General features: G+C 47.5%; 1 protein-coding gene across 4 annotated transcripts; it reads right to left on the reverse strand.

Annotated features, from left to right (window-relative positions):
• Nucleotides 1-432: 432 nt before the first annotated feature.
• On the reverse strand, nucleotides 433-13,769 carry KLC3 (kinesin light chain 3). 4 transcript variants are annotated; one of them, XM_042440934.1, is made up of 14 exons: nucleotides 13,364-13,769; nucleotides 13,063-13,118; nucleotides 10,205-10,517; nucleotides 9,172-9,399; nucleotides 8,167-8,245; nucleotides 5,953-6,181; nucleotides 5,416-5,503; nucleotides 4,635-4,736; nucleotides 3,986-4,159; nucleotides 3,084-3,183; nucleotides 2,902-2,945; nucleotides 1,919-2,052; nucleotides 1,466-1,532; nucleotides 433-1,046 (listed from the first exon to the last, which is right to left on the reverse strand). In XM_042440934.1, exons 3-14 carry the CDS (start codon nucleotides 10,499-10,501, stop codon nucleotides 969-971), a joined length of 1,620 nt encoding a protein of 539 aa, XP_042296868.1. In that variant the 5' UTR covers nucleotides 10,502-10,517; nucleotides 13,063-13,118; nucleotides 13,364-13,769; the 3' UTR covers nucleotides 433-968. The 4 variants fall into 4 exon arrangements, 3 of the variants coding, with proteins under 3 accessions (XP_042296868.1, XP_042296869.1, XP_042296867.1); XM_042440935.1 differs by having other exon boundaries at nucleotides 433-1,043; nucleotides 10,205-10,595; XM_042440933.1 differs by having other exon boundaries at nucleotides 10,205-10,595; nucleotides 13,364-13,767.
• Between the last annotated feature and the right edge of the window lie 4,475 nt (nucleotides 13,770-18,244).

The raw sequence follows: 18,244 nt of genomic DNA on the forward strand, positions 1-18,244 counted from the left end.
GCTATGGCTATGAATTATGCACAGTGAGAGCCTACCTATGCAGTTGCATCCAGGCACTGGGGTCTCGGAAACCACAAGCCTACTGGAAAAACCAAACACACACTCCTTCGGCCATTTATTGACCAGCGGAGTATGCAAGCAGCCCAGGAACCAGTCAGCTACTGTTCTCTAGCCTTGAGCAAAGAGCTGTTGCCAGCTTGTCTTATGCCTAGATCTCCACTGCACGAACTGGATATCCCTATGTCCTCTGAATGTCTGGGGAACTAAATTCAGGTAGCAGCATTGCACAAGGAAATACTGAATATCCCCTTATACAATATCCTTATGAAAATATAGGTTTGCAGATATTACCGACAGGATCCTGGCCCAGTCTAAACAGCGCTCTCATCCCAAAAAGCAAGCTAAGCAAAATAAGATTCCAAATCTGTTTTATTTTACAACCACCTTTTTTTTTTATTTAGAGGTTTGGGCAAGTCAAGAGAGGGTTAAGGTTCCCCATTGCATAAATAGAATAAATAGTGACACTGGATGGAATCGTCGGTGGCAGTTCTTGCCAGCCGAAGAAGCACAGGTGACTTGTTCCTGCTCAAGGGGTTTTAAGGCAGTCGGACACAAGGGGGCTTTGTGCTGCTTTGGAGGGGAGAGGGCTGCCCACTTCCCTTCCCCAAACGTCCTGAGAAATAGCAGTCTGTCATCCTTGGCAGGGACATTGCCCCTCCTGGCCTCTATCCTGGAGCGCAGGACGGAAGGGAGACTCTTCATGCAAGCAAGAGTTGGCAGCCTCAGTAGCCAAGGAGTGACCAGCTCTGCTCCATTTGGTGCAAGCAAACAGCCACGCCTCCGTTCCAGGAGCCAGCTTGAAGCCTGGAGCTGGCAAAGGAGGAGAGCAAGAGAGAAGGGTTGGCTCCAGGTTTGGTCTAGTCTCAGGCAGCAAGAGTGCAAGGTGAGAAGACTGCAGATGGCCTGTCCTAGGTAGAGCTGCTGTGCGGCAGGTCCTGGGTACTGGAGCTCAGACTCCGGGCATTGGCCAGGTGCTTGAAAGGCTGCTGAAAGAGGAAAACCGAGACACGGCTGTCTTTCCCATTGCTCTCCAGAAACCACATTTCTCACAATAGCTGTTGCCTCAAACCAACCTGAGTCCCAATTTTGTGAAAAATACAGTTAACAATAACGGCTGAGATCCCACATGTCTCCTGTTCTGGCCCTCTATAACCCACCTTAAAGTCATGCCAAGCAAATGACATCTCCAGTGTTGGGCATCAGGATGTAGAAGGATGATGCCTCCATCCCCATCCTGATAGCAGTGAGCAGGACATTCCTCATTGCACCATGCCATCCCATAGCTTTCCACAATTCCCACCCATTTCAGCCAGAAATTGTTTGTGGTCTTCCCCCCAAAACCTCCTGCCTGCAAGTTCGGTATTTTCTACCACTGGCCTCAACTTGTTCTGAGCCCCTGACTTACGGTTGGGCATGCAGCGACTGCTCTCTCACCCACATGCAACACATTGAGGGAGGTGGCTCGCTTCATCCTGTCAAAAGAGGCACACAGAGATGAAGCATTAAAGCTTGGGATCACAGTGAGTGTGTGAACAAAAACTATTCACTGCAGGCACATACTAGCAAATCCAATTCCTAGCTGCTGCCATATTGCAGAATTAGTGCACTTTGGCACCACTTTAACTGTCATGGCTCCATCTTGTAATTTGCACTTTATTATGGCACCAAAGCTAACGCTGAGCCATGTCCGTTAAAGTGGTGCACCAAATTACAAATGCAGGATTTCTTAGGATAGAGTCATGGCGGTTTAATTGGAATCATTGTACTACAACTGTTGTGCGTAAGGGCTCTGGAAGTAACAACAGCACAGAGACTTTAAACAATCGTGCTTTTAGTTTCCAAATGGCTGCCAACATACCCTGTGGCTGGGGGTCTGATGGGCCGATGGACCCCTTCCCCTTTCAGTTTGGAAACGAGTTTCTTGCTGCCGCGTTTGATGGACTCGCGGAACTGGGAGAAGGAACTGCTGCGCCGGAGGATTCCTGTGGTATCCTTGCAAAGAAAGAGACAGGTGCAGAAGAGGTGCCATGGAAGAATGGGCAAACAAGTTTTCGAATCCATCCTGAATTAATCAGGAAATTGCACCTCAAATCTGGTCCTATTCCCACTGATGAAACTATCTTATGTAATTTTTCACAGCCACGAAATGCTCTACTCCTTTTATTAGGACAAGGGGTAGGAATGTGCAGGTGTTGAACTGCAACTCAGCCCCATCCCATTGGCTATGCTGGGCAGGATGGATGGGAGTTGCAGTCCTATAGCATGTACATGTTGGAACTACTAATAATTATAAGAATGATGATGATAATCTTTTTCGCCCTCCAAATACTTTATAGGGAACATGGGGGACATTTGCACCATGTTTGGAGCCTTTCTGGGCCACTGGATGCCTAGGAGAGGTCTTTTTTAAGCAAAATTCATTTTCTGTTTCAGAAAAGACCTCTCTTGAGCCAAAATTGAATTGAGGGGGGGGGTCGTCTGTAATATATGGCAGAAATGTGTCCTGTGGTCTCTAGAAGACATTTGGGCACCAAAGGCAACTTTCTGAAAACTTTTGCAGAAATTGTTCCTCATCCCTGGGGGGCTAGTGCCCTTTTGTATGCCTTGCACAAGTCTGGTTGAAAGGTTCATAAGTGGGAATGCAACCTTGACATCTTTACCAAAGGCAACCCTTGTCCCTCCCCAAAACAGGAAGAACAAACAATTCTTGCATTAGGGAAGGTGCTGGAAGGGGAATGCATGACCCCTGGAAAGGAAGGAGGATGCATCCTGGAAGGAGAACGAATGCATAAAACAAATGAGGGAGAGCAAAGCCTTTCCCAAAACAGCTGCAGACTATACCTGGCCCTGCTGCAGACTTCCTCCTATTGCCAACCTGCTTTCATCTAAAAATGATGAGAGAAAGAAATGAGCTATATGTACAGCTGCTGCAAGGAAGGAGAATATTCAAACTGGGTCCGCCCAAGCCTCCGGCTCTTTCGGATTCGAGCCAGAAAGCACCTCCGCCTAGCCAGGCCTCTTACCGCTCCGGTTGGTGGCCAATTCTTGGTCGTGCGAAGAGAGGATCTCCTTGTACAGCTCTTCTGCCTGCTGGTACTTGCCCTGCTTCAGGTATGAGGATGCCTAGAAATGGGACGGAGGAAAAGGGCAGCATTAGCCGGAGGAGAGGGACCAGCCCAGCCAATCTGGCTGCTTTGCGCAAACCGAGGTGCAAAAAATGGAGTCTAGGCTGCCACCAAAACATGCTGCAAAGGTTACTAAGACTTCCCTTTGCAGCTGGGACAGAGTGTGACTTGCCAAGGGCACCCATTGGGTTTCCATGACTGAACAGGGATCTGAATCCTGGTCTCATAGAGTCCTACTCAAAACCACTACACCAGTGATTCTCCAACTCAGGTCTGCCAAGAACTTTGGACTACATCTCCCAGAAGCCTCAGCCACCTTAGCCAGTAGTCTGAAGGTTTGGGAACTGAAGTCCAAAACACTTAGAAGGTGAGAGTTTGGAAGCCACTGTGCTACAGCATGCAGTCTCTCATCAAACCAGAGCAGAACCATTGAATCAGTTGTTGAATGGAAAATCCATCTGATTCAATGGCTTTAGTTAAGACTAACAATAAGATGTAGCACCTAGAATGCTGTCTGGTAAGGATTCTTGACTCAGAAATGTAACCTTTGCACGCTCTGCTCCACAGCATCCCAACACTTTGTGTATTCTGGCAATTCGGCTGGTGTGGCACTAAAATGCTGTAGTTTTTGATACCCAGCTGTTAGTGCCAACCCTAGTAGACCTAAGGAATCAATGGGAGCTTGGTAAATCAAGGGAATGCCACTGGTTCTATGGGTCTACTCTGCTGAGGATTAAGTGGGCCAGTCTTCAAACCAAACACCCAGGCACCACCAATCTCTTTCTCCCCATAAAGTTTACCAGGTTGTTCTTGGTTTTGGCTACATTGGGGTCGTCGGGACCAAGCCGGGTCTGGTAGATACGGAGCGCCCGCTGGTAGTACTGCTCCACCTCCTCGAATTTGCCCTGGTTCTGGCACAAGAGAGCTAGATTGTTCAGCTGTTTGGCCACATCTGGGTGATCTGTGCCCAATACCTTAAAGACGAAACAGAGAAGGCACAAAATCCAAACTGTGCTCTCAGCTTACCCATCCTTCCCTTCAAAGTATACTTCAATAACCTGGGAGTGTGCTCCTCCGCTGGGGATGTTCTGGACTTCTATAAAAATGTTGTTGCGTTTATGTTGCAGAAAATAAAGTTATGTACGGTTAAGTAGGAGCTGCAGTGGTTTGAATATTGGACCACAGTGGGGTCTGCAATGGCCAGAATGCTCCTTGTTCATATCTTGCATATTTCCCTTCCTTCTCTTTCCCCTTTTCCCCTTTTCTTTGTTTCAATAATCATACTTTTAAAATCCAATGAAGAAATTCTGCAATTTTCCAAGTTTCCAGGAATAAGTGGGGATTCGAACACTGATTTCCCAGAGTCCCAGTCCAATGCTCAAAATGCTACATTGTGCTGGTTCTTCTTGTCACAGACATTTTAAAACGAAATCGCTTTATGGACTTTACCTTCTCACGGATCGCCAATGCTCTTTTGCACAGCGGCTCTGCTTCTTTATACTTTCCCCTTTTCCCATAGAGCACAGCTAAGTTGTTCAGAGTGGCAGCCACCTACAAGGAACCGCGAAAAGATTTTAATTAATTAATTAATTAATTTGCAGGATGCTTGTCTCTATAGTGGGTGGGTGCAGTTCTCCAAGATGCCCTTGGCAAATGCATCCCCATAGCCTGAAAAGTTGCTCATTCTGGTGTAGTGCTTAAAGATAAAGATAAAACATATCACTCCCCTGGGATCCAGTCCTTTTGACTTTGTCCTGACTTCTTTGAAATTCAATTCAGGATGAAAAAGATGTACCTTACCCTATCCTAAATACCATAAAGACACCAGAATCTTTCTGACGGTTGGTGCTAAGCAGGGTCAGCCCTGGTTAGTACTTGGCTGGGAGACAGCCAACAAATCCCAGGGGCTCCAGGCTCTATTTCAGAGGAAAGAACTGGCAAAGCCACCTCTGAGAATTCCTCATCTGAGAAAAACCCTATGAAATTCACAGGGTCGCCATAAGTCAACAGGCGACTTGGAAGGCACAGGCACACCAAAACATACTTTAAAATATTTCTGAGCTGCAAGTAACTTGAATTCCCTTCACCTGAGACAAACACACAGATGCAAGAGTCCAGCTCTACAGAGCCTCCTTCCATGAGTCTCTATGAGACTCAACAGCATCCGCGCATCTCTCCGCACACATGCACACAATGCTTTTGCACATGCTGTGAAGGCCGCAACACTCACAGCAGGGTGCTCCACGCCCAGCGTCTGCTCCCGGATGTCAAGGGCATCGTTGAGCAGCTCCGTTGCTTCCTTGTATTTGTTTTGGTCCCTGCAACCAAGAAATGGCATTGCATAAAATGCACCAATGCACCAGTTGGGCAGAGAAACATCCTGTCTGGTTATTGAGCCCTACAAAAAGCAACCCAAGTGACTGAGACCCAAGGGATGCCAACCTGGGACAAGCCTTTGGAAGCTGCAAAGAATGCTCAGACCATGAGGTCCAAATTTTAGGGGAGGGTTAGGAACCCTTTCATTTCCCCACCTCTTGCTTTCTTAACCCATTCTCGTATCCCACTTGCACCTCTTCCTTCTGGCTGGCCAAGTTTGCATCACAAACCTAAGTGTTTCCGATTATGGCTGAGATCTTTTTTGTCCCTAGTTGGGCAGTATGACATTAAGCAAGCATTGTCCAATGATCCAGCTGTCTCAGAAGCCAAAATTGCAGGCCAAAGATCCCAGTGCCCCTTCCTGGCTCAACACTGCTTTTGTCCCTCTTACCTATAGACGAGAGCCAAGATGTTAAGCATGGTGGCCACATCTGGGTGGCTGTGTCCAGAGCTCTTCTCCAAATCCTCCAAGGCCTGCTTGCAGAGCGGGACAGCTACTTCATAGCGCCCCTGCGAGGCGTACTGGATGACCAGGTTGTGCAGGGTCCGCAGCCGTGCAGGAATTTCGTAGCCGCCTTGCTGGGCTGCGGAAGCGCCGGCTGCGCTCGATCCCTGCCCTCCTGAGGAAGAGAAAGAACCAAAGGCTGGTGAGATATCGTCTCGAGAGCAGTGCGCTTGGCAGGAGACAGACCTTGAATTGCTCATGAATAATTCACTGGAGAGCTTGCAGCAGATCAGTCAGATGCAGAATATGTCTACATCTGCATCTGCACTGCAAAAATAATGCAGTTTGACACCATTCAACTGCCATGGCTCAATACTATGGAATTCTGGGATTTCAGAGCAGAAGGTTAACTATCTTACAAAACTACAAATCCCAGAATTCAATAGCACTGAGCCATGTCAATTAAAGTGATGTCAAACTGCATTAATTCTGTAGTGCAGATGCAGATTAAAGCACTACACAAACACATTGCTTATTCAACACCTCTAAACTACTCTGGCAGAATCCCTGATGTATAACAATTCACATTATAGGCAGCACTTATAAAATTTAATTCCCAGCATTCCCCAGTGAGTAAGCTGCTGGGGATTCTGGGCGGTGTAGTCCAAATAAGGGCATTTATCCAAACTCTGTAATCTGTTAGCAATGCAGTTCATCCTAGCACATGGCTCATGGTCTATCGGAGAAGCTTATCTTTACCCCATGATACATCGTTTTTCATCCAGTTCCTGTGGCTGCCAACAGCTTCCATGTCAATGGGTTGGCGAATCCACTCTGGGCTTTATTCCAGACTTTAAACTGCAATTGTAAGTGCTTAAATTAACACATCATATACCGGTTGCAACTTAGTTTTGTTATTTATAAATCAAAGGTTTTAACTTCTATACTAAGAATTTTTGGTTTAATTGTGCTGGGTTTTGGAAACATTTTTGCGCTCCGCTTTGAATCCCATGCTGGGAGAAAAGCAGGATATACATTAGCTAACTAACTAACTAGCTAATTAAATTTGTTTATTCAAAGATTTATATAACAATCTGTATCTAAAGATCTCAGGGTAGCATACAATAAAGTCAACTTAAGACGGTTTAACACAGATGGGAAGCACATTAAACTCTTTGACAAGTTAAAACCAAACACAGTAAAATAAGCTTTTAAAATTTACGACAGTCTGAAACGGTGCAAATGGGCAGATTTGGGTGGAATCCCTTAGGCCTTAAAAGTCTTTCTTGGAAAGGCATATTTTTATTTGGCACGGGAAGGAAACCAGTGTTCGAGCCACAAGGGAAAGGTCTGCAAGAACTCAGCATGTGCTACAATTCAGCATGAGTTGACGCATTGGGGTTAACATTAACCTTAGTGATGCCACTGGTCCCTACCTGAAAACTGGCCATTTGTGAAATTATTGCAGGGTTTCTCCAAGCACTGAACTCATTTTGTGGACAGAGTTCAGTCCCTTGACTCCCTTCTTTAAAAACTGGGGCACATTCCCACTACAAAATAAATCAGTTTTGGAGCTGAATCAATGATGCAATTTAGCTCTGAATAGATGTTCACACTATTCGAGCCTTTGATTTACCTACAAGTTTCCGTTTAATCCACGTTGCATTCACATTCAGCGATGGATTGATTTAACATGGACTCGCCACAAAGGGGTGACCGTGCCACAGGAACCGATTCCAATCCGCAGCCCGTTCACACTAGCGCTGAATCAATTTATCACAAAAGATACGGGGAATGTAGTGATATCCAGAAAAAGCACTTTAAATGGGTCTAGTGCTGCTGCCCCCTCGACCAAATGCGCCAGGGATTCAGCGCAAGTGCGAACAAGGCCCATTTAGACCACTTCAAACTGGTTCATTATGCAGTGGGAATGGGGCCCTGGAATTAAACCCCGAGCAGATTTAGCACACCATTGACAAGGAAGCCATCTACCCATGCCCTGTTTTGTCTCAGTTGGTGAACCTCTGGCACCATTAGGAGAAGCCAACGCGGAGAGGTCTTGCTTCTGAAATCGACATACACCCCTGGCGTGTGGGTCTGACCGAAGAGACCCCCTGCCCACGTCCTCCTGGCACCAAAATCCACATCCCACATACATACCCGGCCTCTGCTCATCGTCGTCGCTGGGGAACAAGGATGACAAGCTATCCTTCCTCTGCTCCGAGTCGTCTTTTTCTGACTGGAAGAGAAAACAGCATGCGGAAAGCTGAGCTTGGAAACCCTGGACACATATTTTTTCCAAATGTGAGTGTGTTGAGAGATCTAGTAGCCCCTTTGAGACTAAGTGAAAGAAAGAAGTTGGCAGCATGAGCTTTCGTAGACTTCAGTCTACTTCCTCAAATGCATCTGGTGGAGTGGAAGCCAGGGACAGACATATATATGCCATGTGTGTATATTGTTCACCTTCAAATCATTTCAAGGTGTGTGACTTAAAAAATAGAAGTGGCACAAATGGTAAAAACACAAGTAAGATACCGTATTCAAACATGCTGATGCTTTAGAACTGTGGTTCCCAAACTTTGGTCCTCCAAATGTTCTGGACCAGTCAAGACGGCTGGGGCTTCTGGGAGCTGGAATTCGAAACACCTGGTTTTGTTAAATAATTTGCCCACCAATTTTGCTTTAGAACAATATAAAACCATATAAAGCTGCAAGAAGAAGAATGCGGAGGCACATGCATTTCCACGAAAGACCTTGCCACAGAGCCACTTAGGGCCAAAATCCACTGTAGGAATAATCCAGTTTGACACTGCTTTAACCGCCTTGGCTCAATGCTAGGGAATTCTGGCACTAGAGCTCTCTGACAGAGAAGGCTAAATGTCTCACAGTTCCCAGAATTCCCTAGCACTGAGCCATGACAGTTAAAGCGGTGTCAAACTGGACTATTTCCGCAGTGTGTTTTGGCTCTTAGTCACCATAGGTTTGATCAGATTAAGAAAAAAATGTTATTGTACCTGCTAGGAGACAACGGCAGAGAGTCTCTAGTAGCAGAGAGTTCCACAGCCTGGGAGCCACCACCAAGAAGGCTCTTTTGCAGTGGAGCTAAGTGCTGCCCAGACCTCCGTCTCCCGTCACCCATTCTTCCCATTTGCACCCAGTCCACACCTGATCCTCCTTGGAGTCGTACTGTTTGAGCTGGTTCAAAAACTCCAGGTGCTTCTTCTCCTCCTCCAGCTGGGCCACCATCTCCTCGCTGTGTTGCAGCCGCAGCTGGGTTACGGCCAACTCGTCCCGCAGCCACAGGTTCTCCTGGCACAGGCGCTTCACCTGGACGCGCAACTTCTGCTTCTCAGCTTCCAGAGCCCCGATGTGAGAAGACAGTGCGATCATCATCTGCAGAAAAGGGAGGAAAACATGCGCCCAGAATCCTCATGATGGCGGAATTACAAATATGACGTTTTGGGGTTGTTGCAGAAGGAGATAGGGATATCTCTATATGCAAAGAAACTTCTTGGATGCATCCACACTGGAGAAATAACCCGGTTTGGCACCGCTTTAAGTGCTCTGGCTCAAGCCTATGGAATTCTGGGAGATAGAGTTTGTTATGGGGAATATAAATTCCAAAAAGCAAACCTTGATTTTGCCATTTTACATAAGGGACACCATTTTACCATGCCATTGTATTTGAAGGGACTTGAGCATCCAAGCATTTTGGTATCAATGGAGGGTCCTGGAACCAAACGCCAGCAGATACCAAGGGCCCACTGTAGTCTGATGATAAAGGTCCTTCTTGGGCAACATTTCACTCTAAGTATCTGAGGAAGTAGACCAATTCCACAAAATGCTATGACACCTTTTGCTCAGTATGAGGAGAGATCTCTGGTAGGAAGAAGTTGGCAGCATGAGCTTTCATACACTTAAATCTTCTACTGCATACAAGGAAGTGCACTTAAGTCTAGGAAAGCTCCTGCTGCCAACTTCTTTCTTTCTGTCAGTTTCAAAGGTGCTGCAAGATCTGTCTACATACTGATTCTGCAGACTAACACCGCTATATCTTTGAATTCTACCTTTTGCTCAGTTAGTCTCAAAGGTGCTCCAAGCTCCCTTTGGACAATGATATTCCAGACTAGCACAGTAATGTCTTTTAATACAGAGCAATTATGCATCCAAAGCGTCAACGCTGAATGGCCGCCAATACCTGTGCTTCCGCAATGCCCAACTCAATCCCCTCCAGGCTCTTGCAGACCAAGTCATGCTTCTCTTCCAGGAGCTCCAAAGCCTGAAAGTCCGCCATCTCTGCATCTGCGGCCGCCTGTTCCCTCTCATCCATCAGCTGCCGGCCCTTCAGCAAGGCCTCCTGCAGCCGTTGGTGGATGCTCTTGTTCTCGCTCCGCAGGGCTTCCAGGCCCTTCATCACCTGGCGGGTGTTGACAATGATGTCCTCGGCTGTCATCCTCTCCGGATGGCTGTCGCCCAGTTCCACCATGACGGACATAGCAGGGCCGAGTCAGCTGGGAAGGAAAGGAGACTGCGGTGGCAAGGACTTCAGGGTCCAAGGATGGTGAGTGCACACTTCGGGGCCTTAATGTCTAAAAGAGAGGGGGAAACATCTCAGGGTTCAAGACAGAGTTGCCAGCTCTCAGGGTCTGGTCCTGAGTCTCAAGTTTTCATGGGTCATCTCCAAGCAGGAGGAAAGAGTAAAGAGTTAAGTGCAAATCTCCAGCTCAGCTGGAGTATCAGCTTGCTACAGTTTGCAAGGTCTGATTAGTTGCTACAGCTTTGAAAAACTCTCCAGAGGGGTCTATGTAATTATGTACTTCCTTCTTCCCTCCCAGTCATTGCTGCACCAGGGTTCATCATCCACTCTGCTCTCCATCCAGTTTCCAGTTGGAAGCCAGTAGGATGAATGCAAGCCAATGTGGTGTAGTGGCCTGAATGTTGTATTCTTGGAGACTAGGGTTCAAATGCTCACTTAGCCATGGAGAGACAAGTCAGCCCCTCTCAGCCTCAGAGGAAGGCAATGGCAAACCTATGAACAAATACTGCCAACAAAAAACCATGGTAGGTTCACCTTGTTGTTTGTTGTTGTTGTGTGCCTTACCTATGGGAATCCTAAGGCAAACCTATGGCCAACCATTACCTGCATACAGCCCACAGTTCATGCTTTCCCCAACCCTCCTTTAGGTACTATTCATAGGGGTTGAACACGACTTTAGTTTGCTCTTGGGGCATTTGGGAGGGTCGCACTCTGGGAGCTGTGCGTCACCATTTTGACAGACTCCGAAACAGGTTTGGCCAGCCTGATGCTCCTGGCAGAGCGAGCATCAACACGTCAAGGGGCCCAGCCCTTCTTTGACACCATGCGCTAACATCACAAATGCAGCTGCTTCACAGGTTGGGAATGCATGGATGCTCATTTGCTTACAGAAACCCAGTTCTCACAACTCACAAGGATGCCCCATCGTCTGCATGATGGATCATGGTGGTGATGTGAGATTGCACATGGAAGTACCGAATACCTTCTGCAATGTCAAAGACATGACACATATCTGTATAACCAAGGGTTGCCAGGTGTCCCTTATCATAACCAACGGCTCTTATTTAAGGTCAAGAAAGCTTGTCCCTTATAGGACTGGCCATTGTTCCTTATTTATTTATTATTATTATTATTTTCTTATATCCTGCCTTGACAACAAAAGAAATTAACCTCAGCATATTTGGACAACTAAATTTTCCAACCCCTCCAAAAACGTAGCTCATGGATGCAAGGAGACAAGTTGGAAATAGTTTCAGCGTGAGAACCAGAAATTGGGATAAAATTATGATTATTTCAAAGCTGGGAATAATGATGAGATCTTTTCTCTCCCCCCCCCCCCCCGAACTCTCTCCAAGTTTGCATTTCTAGGAATGCTCACCTGGGAAGAAAACCCCATTGAAAAGACTAAGTAAATGCTGCATGGGAGGCAACATTTGGGATGGAGGGAAGGATGGCCCTACCTTACTTTTGCACATGTAAATACAGGTGTGCAAACATGTGCGTTACCTGGACCCCACTGATCCCCTGCAACCAAAGCAGATCCCTGTATGGAGAACCTGTTGGCACTTGGGATAAATCCCATTTCATCAATGCATCTACTCTATGGTAGTCATTCCCAGCCTCTGGTCCTCCAAGAGTTTTGGACTTTAAGTACCAGAAGCCTCCCAAGCTAGCTTCGTCAGCCATCAGGAATTCTGGGAACTGAAGTCCAAAGCATTTCAAGTACTAAAGGTTGGGAATTGCTACTCTAGAGTAGATGCATTGATGGAACTGGGTTTAATTGTCCACTAAAACCAGGGACAAAATGTGGAACAAATTCTAGACCAAACTGTAGGACAACTGCAGGACAAAACTCAGCCCAAAATGTAGGACATTACAGAAAAATAGAGGACCTTAAATGTCCTACATTTTGGGCTGAGTTTTGTCCTGCAGTTGTCCTACAGTTTGGTCTAGAATTTGTCCTACATTTTGTCCCTGGTTTTAGTGGGCAATTATGGCAACCCCCAAGTGTCGACCCATTGCTTTAGAGGCCTGGACATCTTTTTGGAAGGGAAGGAAGGGACAAAGTAACCAAACAAACCAGGCGCTGATGGGGTTTGAAGGTGCGGAGGAATAGTTTGCTCCCCAGTCCCTCATTGCCCCATTGCTTACCTTCAAATACATCCCAGGAAGCCTCAAAGGCACTACAGTGGTTCTCAACCTTTGGTACTCCAGATGTTTTGGACTTCAGTTCCCAGAAGTCCTGGTCAGTGTGGTCACTGTTCAAGAATACTGGGAGTTGTAGTCCCCCAAACTCTAGAGGCCCAAAGGCTGAGATCGCCTGTGCCCCAAGATCTCTCTGGGTACTGATTCTCCCCTAAAGAGTTACACATCTTTTTGCAAAACAAGCCAACAAATCAGTTGCTGGGTAAACAAGTTTGCAAACAGTGGGAGAAAAAGAAAGGCGGGGGGGGGGAGGCCCAGTTTGCCCCCACCCTTCAGTGCCCTGCATTGCAAAAGGGGAGGGGGGTGTTGCTTACCTTGCTTCAGAGGAAGTGTTGCTGTTGTTGTTGTTGTAATCCAGCCCCCTTCCTTTCTGCAGAAAACAAACCAAGAGGGGCTTAGGAAATGCCCACTTTGCACACTGTCTTGCAAGGGGTACCATCTGCCTGGGGAGGGGGGGGGCAGTGATGCACCCCATTCCCCCCCTCCCCCCCCCCCAAAGTTTTGTCCCTTGGGCTCAGGAAGAGGCCCATCATCCCCAGGAGGTGTCCTGGAACGAGAGCATCCCTGGAAGGAAGAGGAGGGAAGAGACCTTTCCAGGGGCCCCGGTCTACCCACCTGCGCCTCGCCTGCGCTGCCCGGGTCTCTCTCCGCCGCTGCTCCCTCCAGCTGAGCTTCCCCGGCTGCGGCTCCTCCTCTGGGGCTGGCTTACCTGCCTGCCCCGCCTCCTGGCCTCCATCTTGCCCGAGAGTGAGCTGCCAGTAAGAGAGAAAGGAAATTGGCCAAGGCTGGGACATGGGAGTTGTAGTCCTGGGTTCAGAGGGATTGGGGGCCTTACTGCAGGGCAGGACCCCTCCTCTTTCTGGCCCCGTGGATGATGGGAGACCCAGTCCAGGGAATACACTGTAAATCCCATTGGCAAGAGAACAGGCTACTACTGCCTTTCAGACCCAGTCTGCCCCAAATCCTCTCTGAGGCCAGAAAGCCCTTTCTTAGGCAGCCAACCCCGAATATCCCATTAAGGGCAGGATCTAGATCTCCCAAGGCCCCCTCCCTCCAGGACCCATCTTCCCTTCCATCTCTCTCTCTCTCTCCCTCCCTGAAGGCCTCAAACTGACAACTGCCAAGCCCTCAGGCACAGGCGGCCATTTTGTGTACAGCTTGTGACTTTGGGGAAGAATGTTCCGGAACCTTCTCTGGGGCTTCCTCAGCTGAAGAGAGGCTCCTCTTTTTCCCCTGAGGCTCCAGAGAGAGAAGGAGGCCAAAAGGAAGCAAGTGTGTCTCTTTTCTGATTACACAGCTCTGCTCCTTCTGGGGATCATGGGTTTTAAAAGGGATCAGAAGTGGGGAGGAGAGTTTAATGTTGTTGTTATTATTCAAGGCTTGTCCCCCCCAAAAAGGCCAAAAGTAGCTCCTTTGGGAGGTTTTAAAAGTCTCCACACTTTTCTTATTAAGAGATTTTCAGGCTGACGGAGCAAAGCGTGGCATTTTACCAAGAATGATACATGTAAACATACAAACAAACAAACAACACCAAGAAGAACAAGAATTAGACAGAAAAACAAACTGTTCATCTTTTAAGAAAAGCAAAACCATTTTCAGCAGGATAACAATTCAACTTGGTGCTTCTATCCTTTTACAAATGAATCAGGCTGTATCTGCACTACAGAAATAATCCAGTTTGAAACCGCTTTAACTCTCCTGGTTCTATCCTGTGGAATCCTGGGATTTGTACTGTAGTTCGTTGTGGCATGACAGCTCTCTGCCAGAGAAGGCTAAGTGTCCAAAGGTAAAATCCCAGGATTCCATAGCACTGAGCGGTTAAAGCGGTGTCAAAGTGCCTTATTTCTATGTTGCAGATGCAGCCTTCTTGGGAAAGGGGCTGATGCTGGGGAAAAGAGGAGGAATGCAGAAGGAAAGGACGGACGGAGGGAGGGAGGGAGGGAGGGAGGGCCACCTGCAGCTGGATTGGCCTCCCTAAGCAGTCAAGACCTGACTTGGGTTGTGGACGATGGGCACCCTTAGTATTAATATAGTTGTTGTTGTTGTTGTTGTTTATACCCCAAAAGGCTATCAGAGGGGCTTACAAATTGTTAATTGGACATTCCCCTGCCATGGGGCTTACAATCTAAAGAGACAAGACACAAAAGGAGAAGGGAATGGCAGTGGGGAAGGAAGGGGGAAAGTCCAGCAGATCCTCTCTCCCTTGGAGTCGGAGGCCTGGACCAGGGCAGAGGGCTCTCAGTATGGATTGCAATTAAGGAGGGGGTCAGCTTCCTCCTTTCAGTAGCATCAGGGAAAGGTTTAGGCATTCTTAAGGTCTGGAAATCCTGTTTGGGGACTTTTTGTCTTCTCACAGCCATTGGGTGCCATCAGGAAAACCTTTCTGTGCTTTTTAGGTTCAGAAATCCTGTTTGGGATCCCTTCTGACTTTGGGCCCCTTCATCCTCCATTTTGTGTTCCCTGGTGGCCATTTTGTGTTTCTGCTTGTGACTCTGGGGAATAATGTTCCGGAACCTTCTCTGAGGCCTCCTCAGTTGAACAGAGGCTCCTCTTTCTCTCCCTGAGGCTCCAGAGAGAGAAGGAGGCCAGGCTCCTTGGGCCAAAAGGAAGGAAGTGTGTCCCTTTGTGCCTCTGGCCCTCCATTTTGGGGAGAAGGAAGGAGGGAAGGGGCCTGTGGGGTCTGAGGAAGCGGAGGCAGGTACCCAGGGCCAGTGGCCACTAGGGGGAGCTGCTGTGGAAGTCATTGACAGCTCTAGTGGCAGTTAGATGTGTCAGCATTTAAACAGCGCATCCTTGGAATGTTGATGCAACTGTCAACTGTCATTCTCAACTGTCACTGAGGAAGAGTGAGACTCTGTGTGCTTCAGAGTGGGTTGTTACTGGTGTGGATTGTGTTTATAGTGTTGTACACAGTAGAGCTTCTTATATGAATAACAGCCTCATCTGAGAGAAGATTACAGTGTCTCTTTGCTCACAAGCTACTGACTACAGTCAAGGTGGAGACTCAGGCGCCATATGTTAACGTGTTGCCTCACATCATAGCAACATCAGAAGCGTTTTAACATGGAGGATCTGTTGTTTAGGGGAGCTGCAGTGAATCTGTGCTAGGTCCAGGGGGTTTGTTTGGTGAAGAGGGAGGAAGGGGATGCCCACCTCTGCATCGGCCCAAAGGAGGCCTATGTCACCTGTGTATCTCACTAGCGGCATACTTTTCCTCTCTGTGTATTTGAGCGATGCAGAATTTCTTGACAAACCAAGCCTAACCCTAGTCTCTTTTCTCAGGAACCATCTCGGCCTCCTTGTACACAGCTCTGGGGCATATTTTACTGGAAGAGACCCAAGTGCAGGGCCACCAGGAACCCCCTGCGCCCCTGATGGCCAACATGGAGGCCAAGCGGAGGGAGCTGAGCTCCCAGAGAAAGAGGCTGTCGAAGTACAAGCACTCTTTGGTGAGTTGCCATCCAGACTATTAGTTTCATCGGTGTCACTGCTGGGCCAGTTCATGAAAGCAAGTGGAGAACATATTGTCCCAGTTTGGCAGAGACAGTCCTGGTTAACCCTCTCTCACCCCACTTTTTCAGGGGCTTTTAAAATGTCTCAGTTGCTCTCTCCTCCTCCCACTTTCCCCCATCTCAGCTCACTTCAGTTCCTGAGTGCCATTCAGTTTGCATCCCATCAACTCAAAAGTGGGGCGAGGAGAGGAAAGAAGGAGGAAGGGTATTGCCTTTCCCAGGAGCCTGAAGCAAACTGGATCTCAAAGGCAGTAGCTTTTTTCTTGATGACAGAATTTAAAGTTTATTTCCTGGATTGCATTGCGAAGTGTTGAAATAATATTTGCGATGCACCGTGTGCTTTCCTCCCCTTTTGTTAGTCACTCTCTGGATGAGGGCTATTTTCTGTTGCAGGTGACCTTTGCGGATGTGGCGGTTTATTTCACGGAAGATGAATGGAAACTGTTAACTAAGAAGCAGAGACTGATGTACAATTCTGTAATGATGGACAATTATGAGAATGTGGCTTCTGTGGGTAAGGAACCTGAATTCATTGCTCTTTCTATGAAGACTGAGGGCCCTTTCATACTATATTATCATGTCGCTATGGGTCCACTAGCATTATAGAACCATAGAGTTGGAATAGACCACAAGGGCCATCGAGTTCAACCCCTTCTGCCATGCAGGAATACACATTCCAAGCACCGTCCAGCCTCTGTTGGAAGGCTTCCAAAGAAGAGGACTCCACCAAACTCAAAGAGCTCTTACTGTTACCAAGTTCCTCCTAATGTTTAGGTGGAACCTCTTTCCCTGTGGTTTGCACCCATTGTGGTGTCTCCTTTTCTCTGGGGCAGCAGAAAGCAAGCTTGATCCATCCTCAATACCACCCTTTCCAATATTTAAAGAGGGATATCATATCCACTCTTAACTTTCTTTTCTCCAGGCTAAACATACCCAGCTCTCTAAGCCGCTCCTCATAGGGCTTGATGGTTTCCAGATCCTTCCCCTCTTTGCTTGCCCTCCTCTGGGCATGTTCCAACATATTGAGTTTCTCAGTAAACCTTTTAGTGCAAGCAAAGGACTTTTTATTTCTGAAACTTTGTTTTGCCCCCAGATATCACACCAGATCTAGGATTTTGTGAGAAGGAAGCCTGGAGATTGATGCTTTTCTCACCCAAATGGTACTCAGCACATTCCTGAGCAAGTTTCCTACCTTTTTGGCTCTGGAGAGGCTTCTTGGGGGAAAGACCTCCCTTGGCTCTGCAATGGCTCAGAGAGGGCCCACAAGTGGTAAAATGGCCTCCACTTCCCCAAAGGGATACAATGGGATACTGAGGGGCAAAACATTATTCCATATTTTTAGGGAATACAATGTCGGGTTGTCCCTGAGATCCTCTGTGTTTTATTTAGGGGGAAAGCAAAACACACACACACACACACACACACACACACAGGTAACAAAGGTGGGAGTGGTGAATGGTGTAAGGCTTTGCTATTGGTAATATCTTACCTAGATGGATCTTGACCCCAATTGCTGAGGGTCCAGAAAGAGGAGAGAAGTCAGTAACTCCCATGGCAAGTGGGTCTGGCAAGTGTAGTGAGGTGTTTAACAATGTAAACCAAGGGAGTGTCTGTCTGCAACTGGACTGACGCTGAAGAACAGCCAGTTGGGGCTGATATTTATACTGAAATCTTTGCTTGGGGGGCAGAAACAGAGCATTCGAAAAGGTTTAAATTGCTTTAGGATGTTTCCTGGGTGGGGAAAGAATTGTCTGAAACTGAAATAAATGTAATGGGTGGTTGGTGGAAATACTTCAGCTAAAAAGGATCATCACACCAGCTCTCAGGTCCTTCTTGGCTCTGAATTCGGGTCCCATTCACAAGCCAATGTATAGCACAGTCTGAAGGCGACACTCCCAGAGCGCAACAATAACATAGCAGAGTACAGAAGCACATCTCCAGATACAGGTATTGGCAATGCACTGACCACTTTCCACACTTAAAA

This window comes from Sceloporus undulatus, chromosome 9, assembly GCF_019175285.1.
Source record: "Sceloporus undulatus isolate JIND9_A2432 ecotype Alabama chromosome 9, SceUnd_v1.1, whole genome shotgun sequence".
Classification (NCBI taxonomy): Eukaryota; Metazoa; Chordata; class Lepidosauria; order Squamata; family Phrynosomatidae; genus Sceloporus; species Sceloporus undulatus.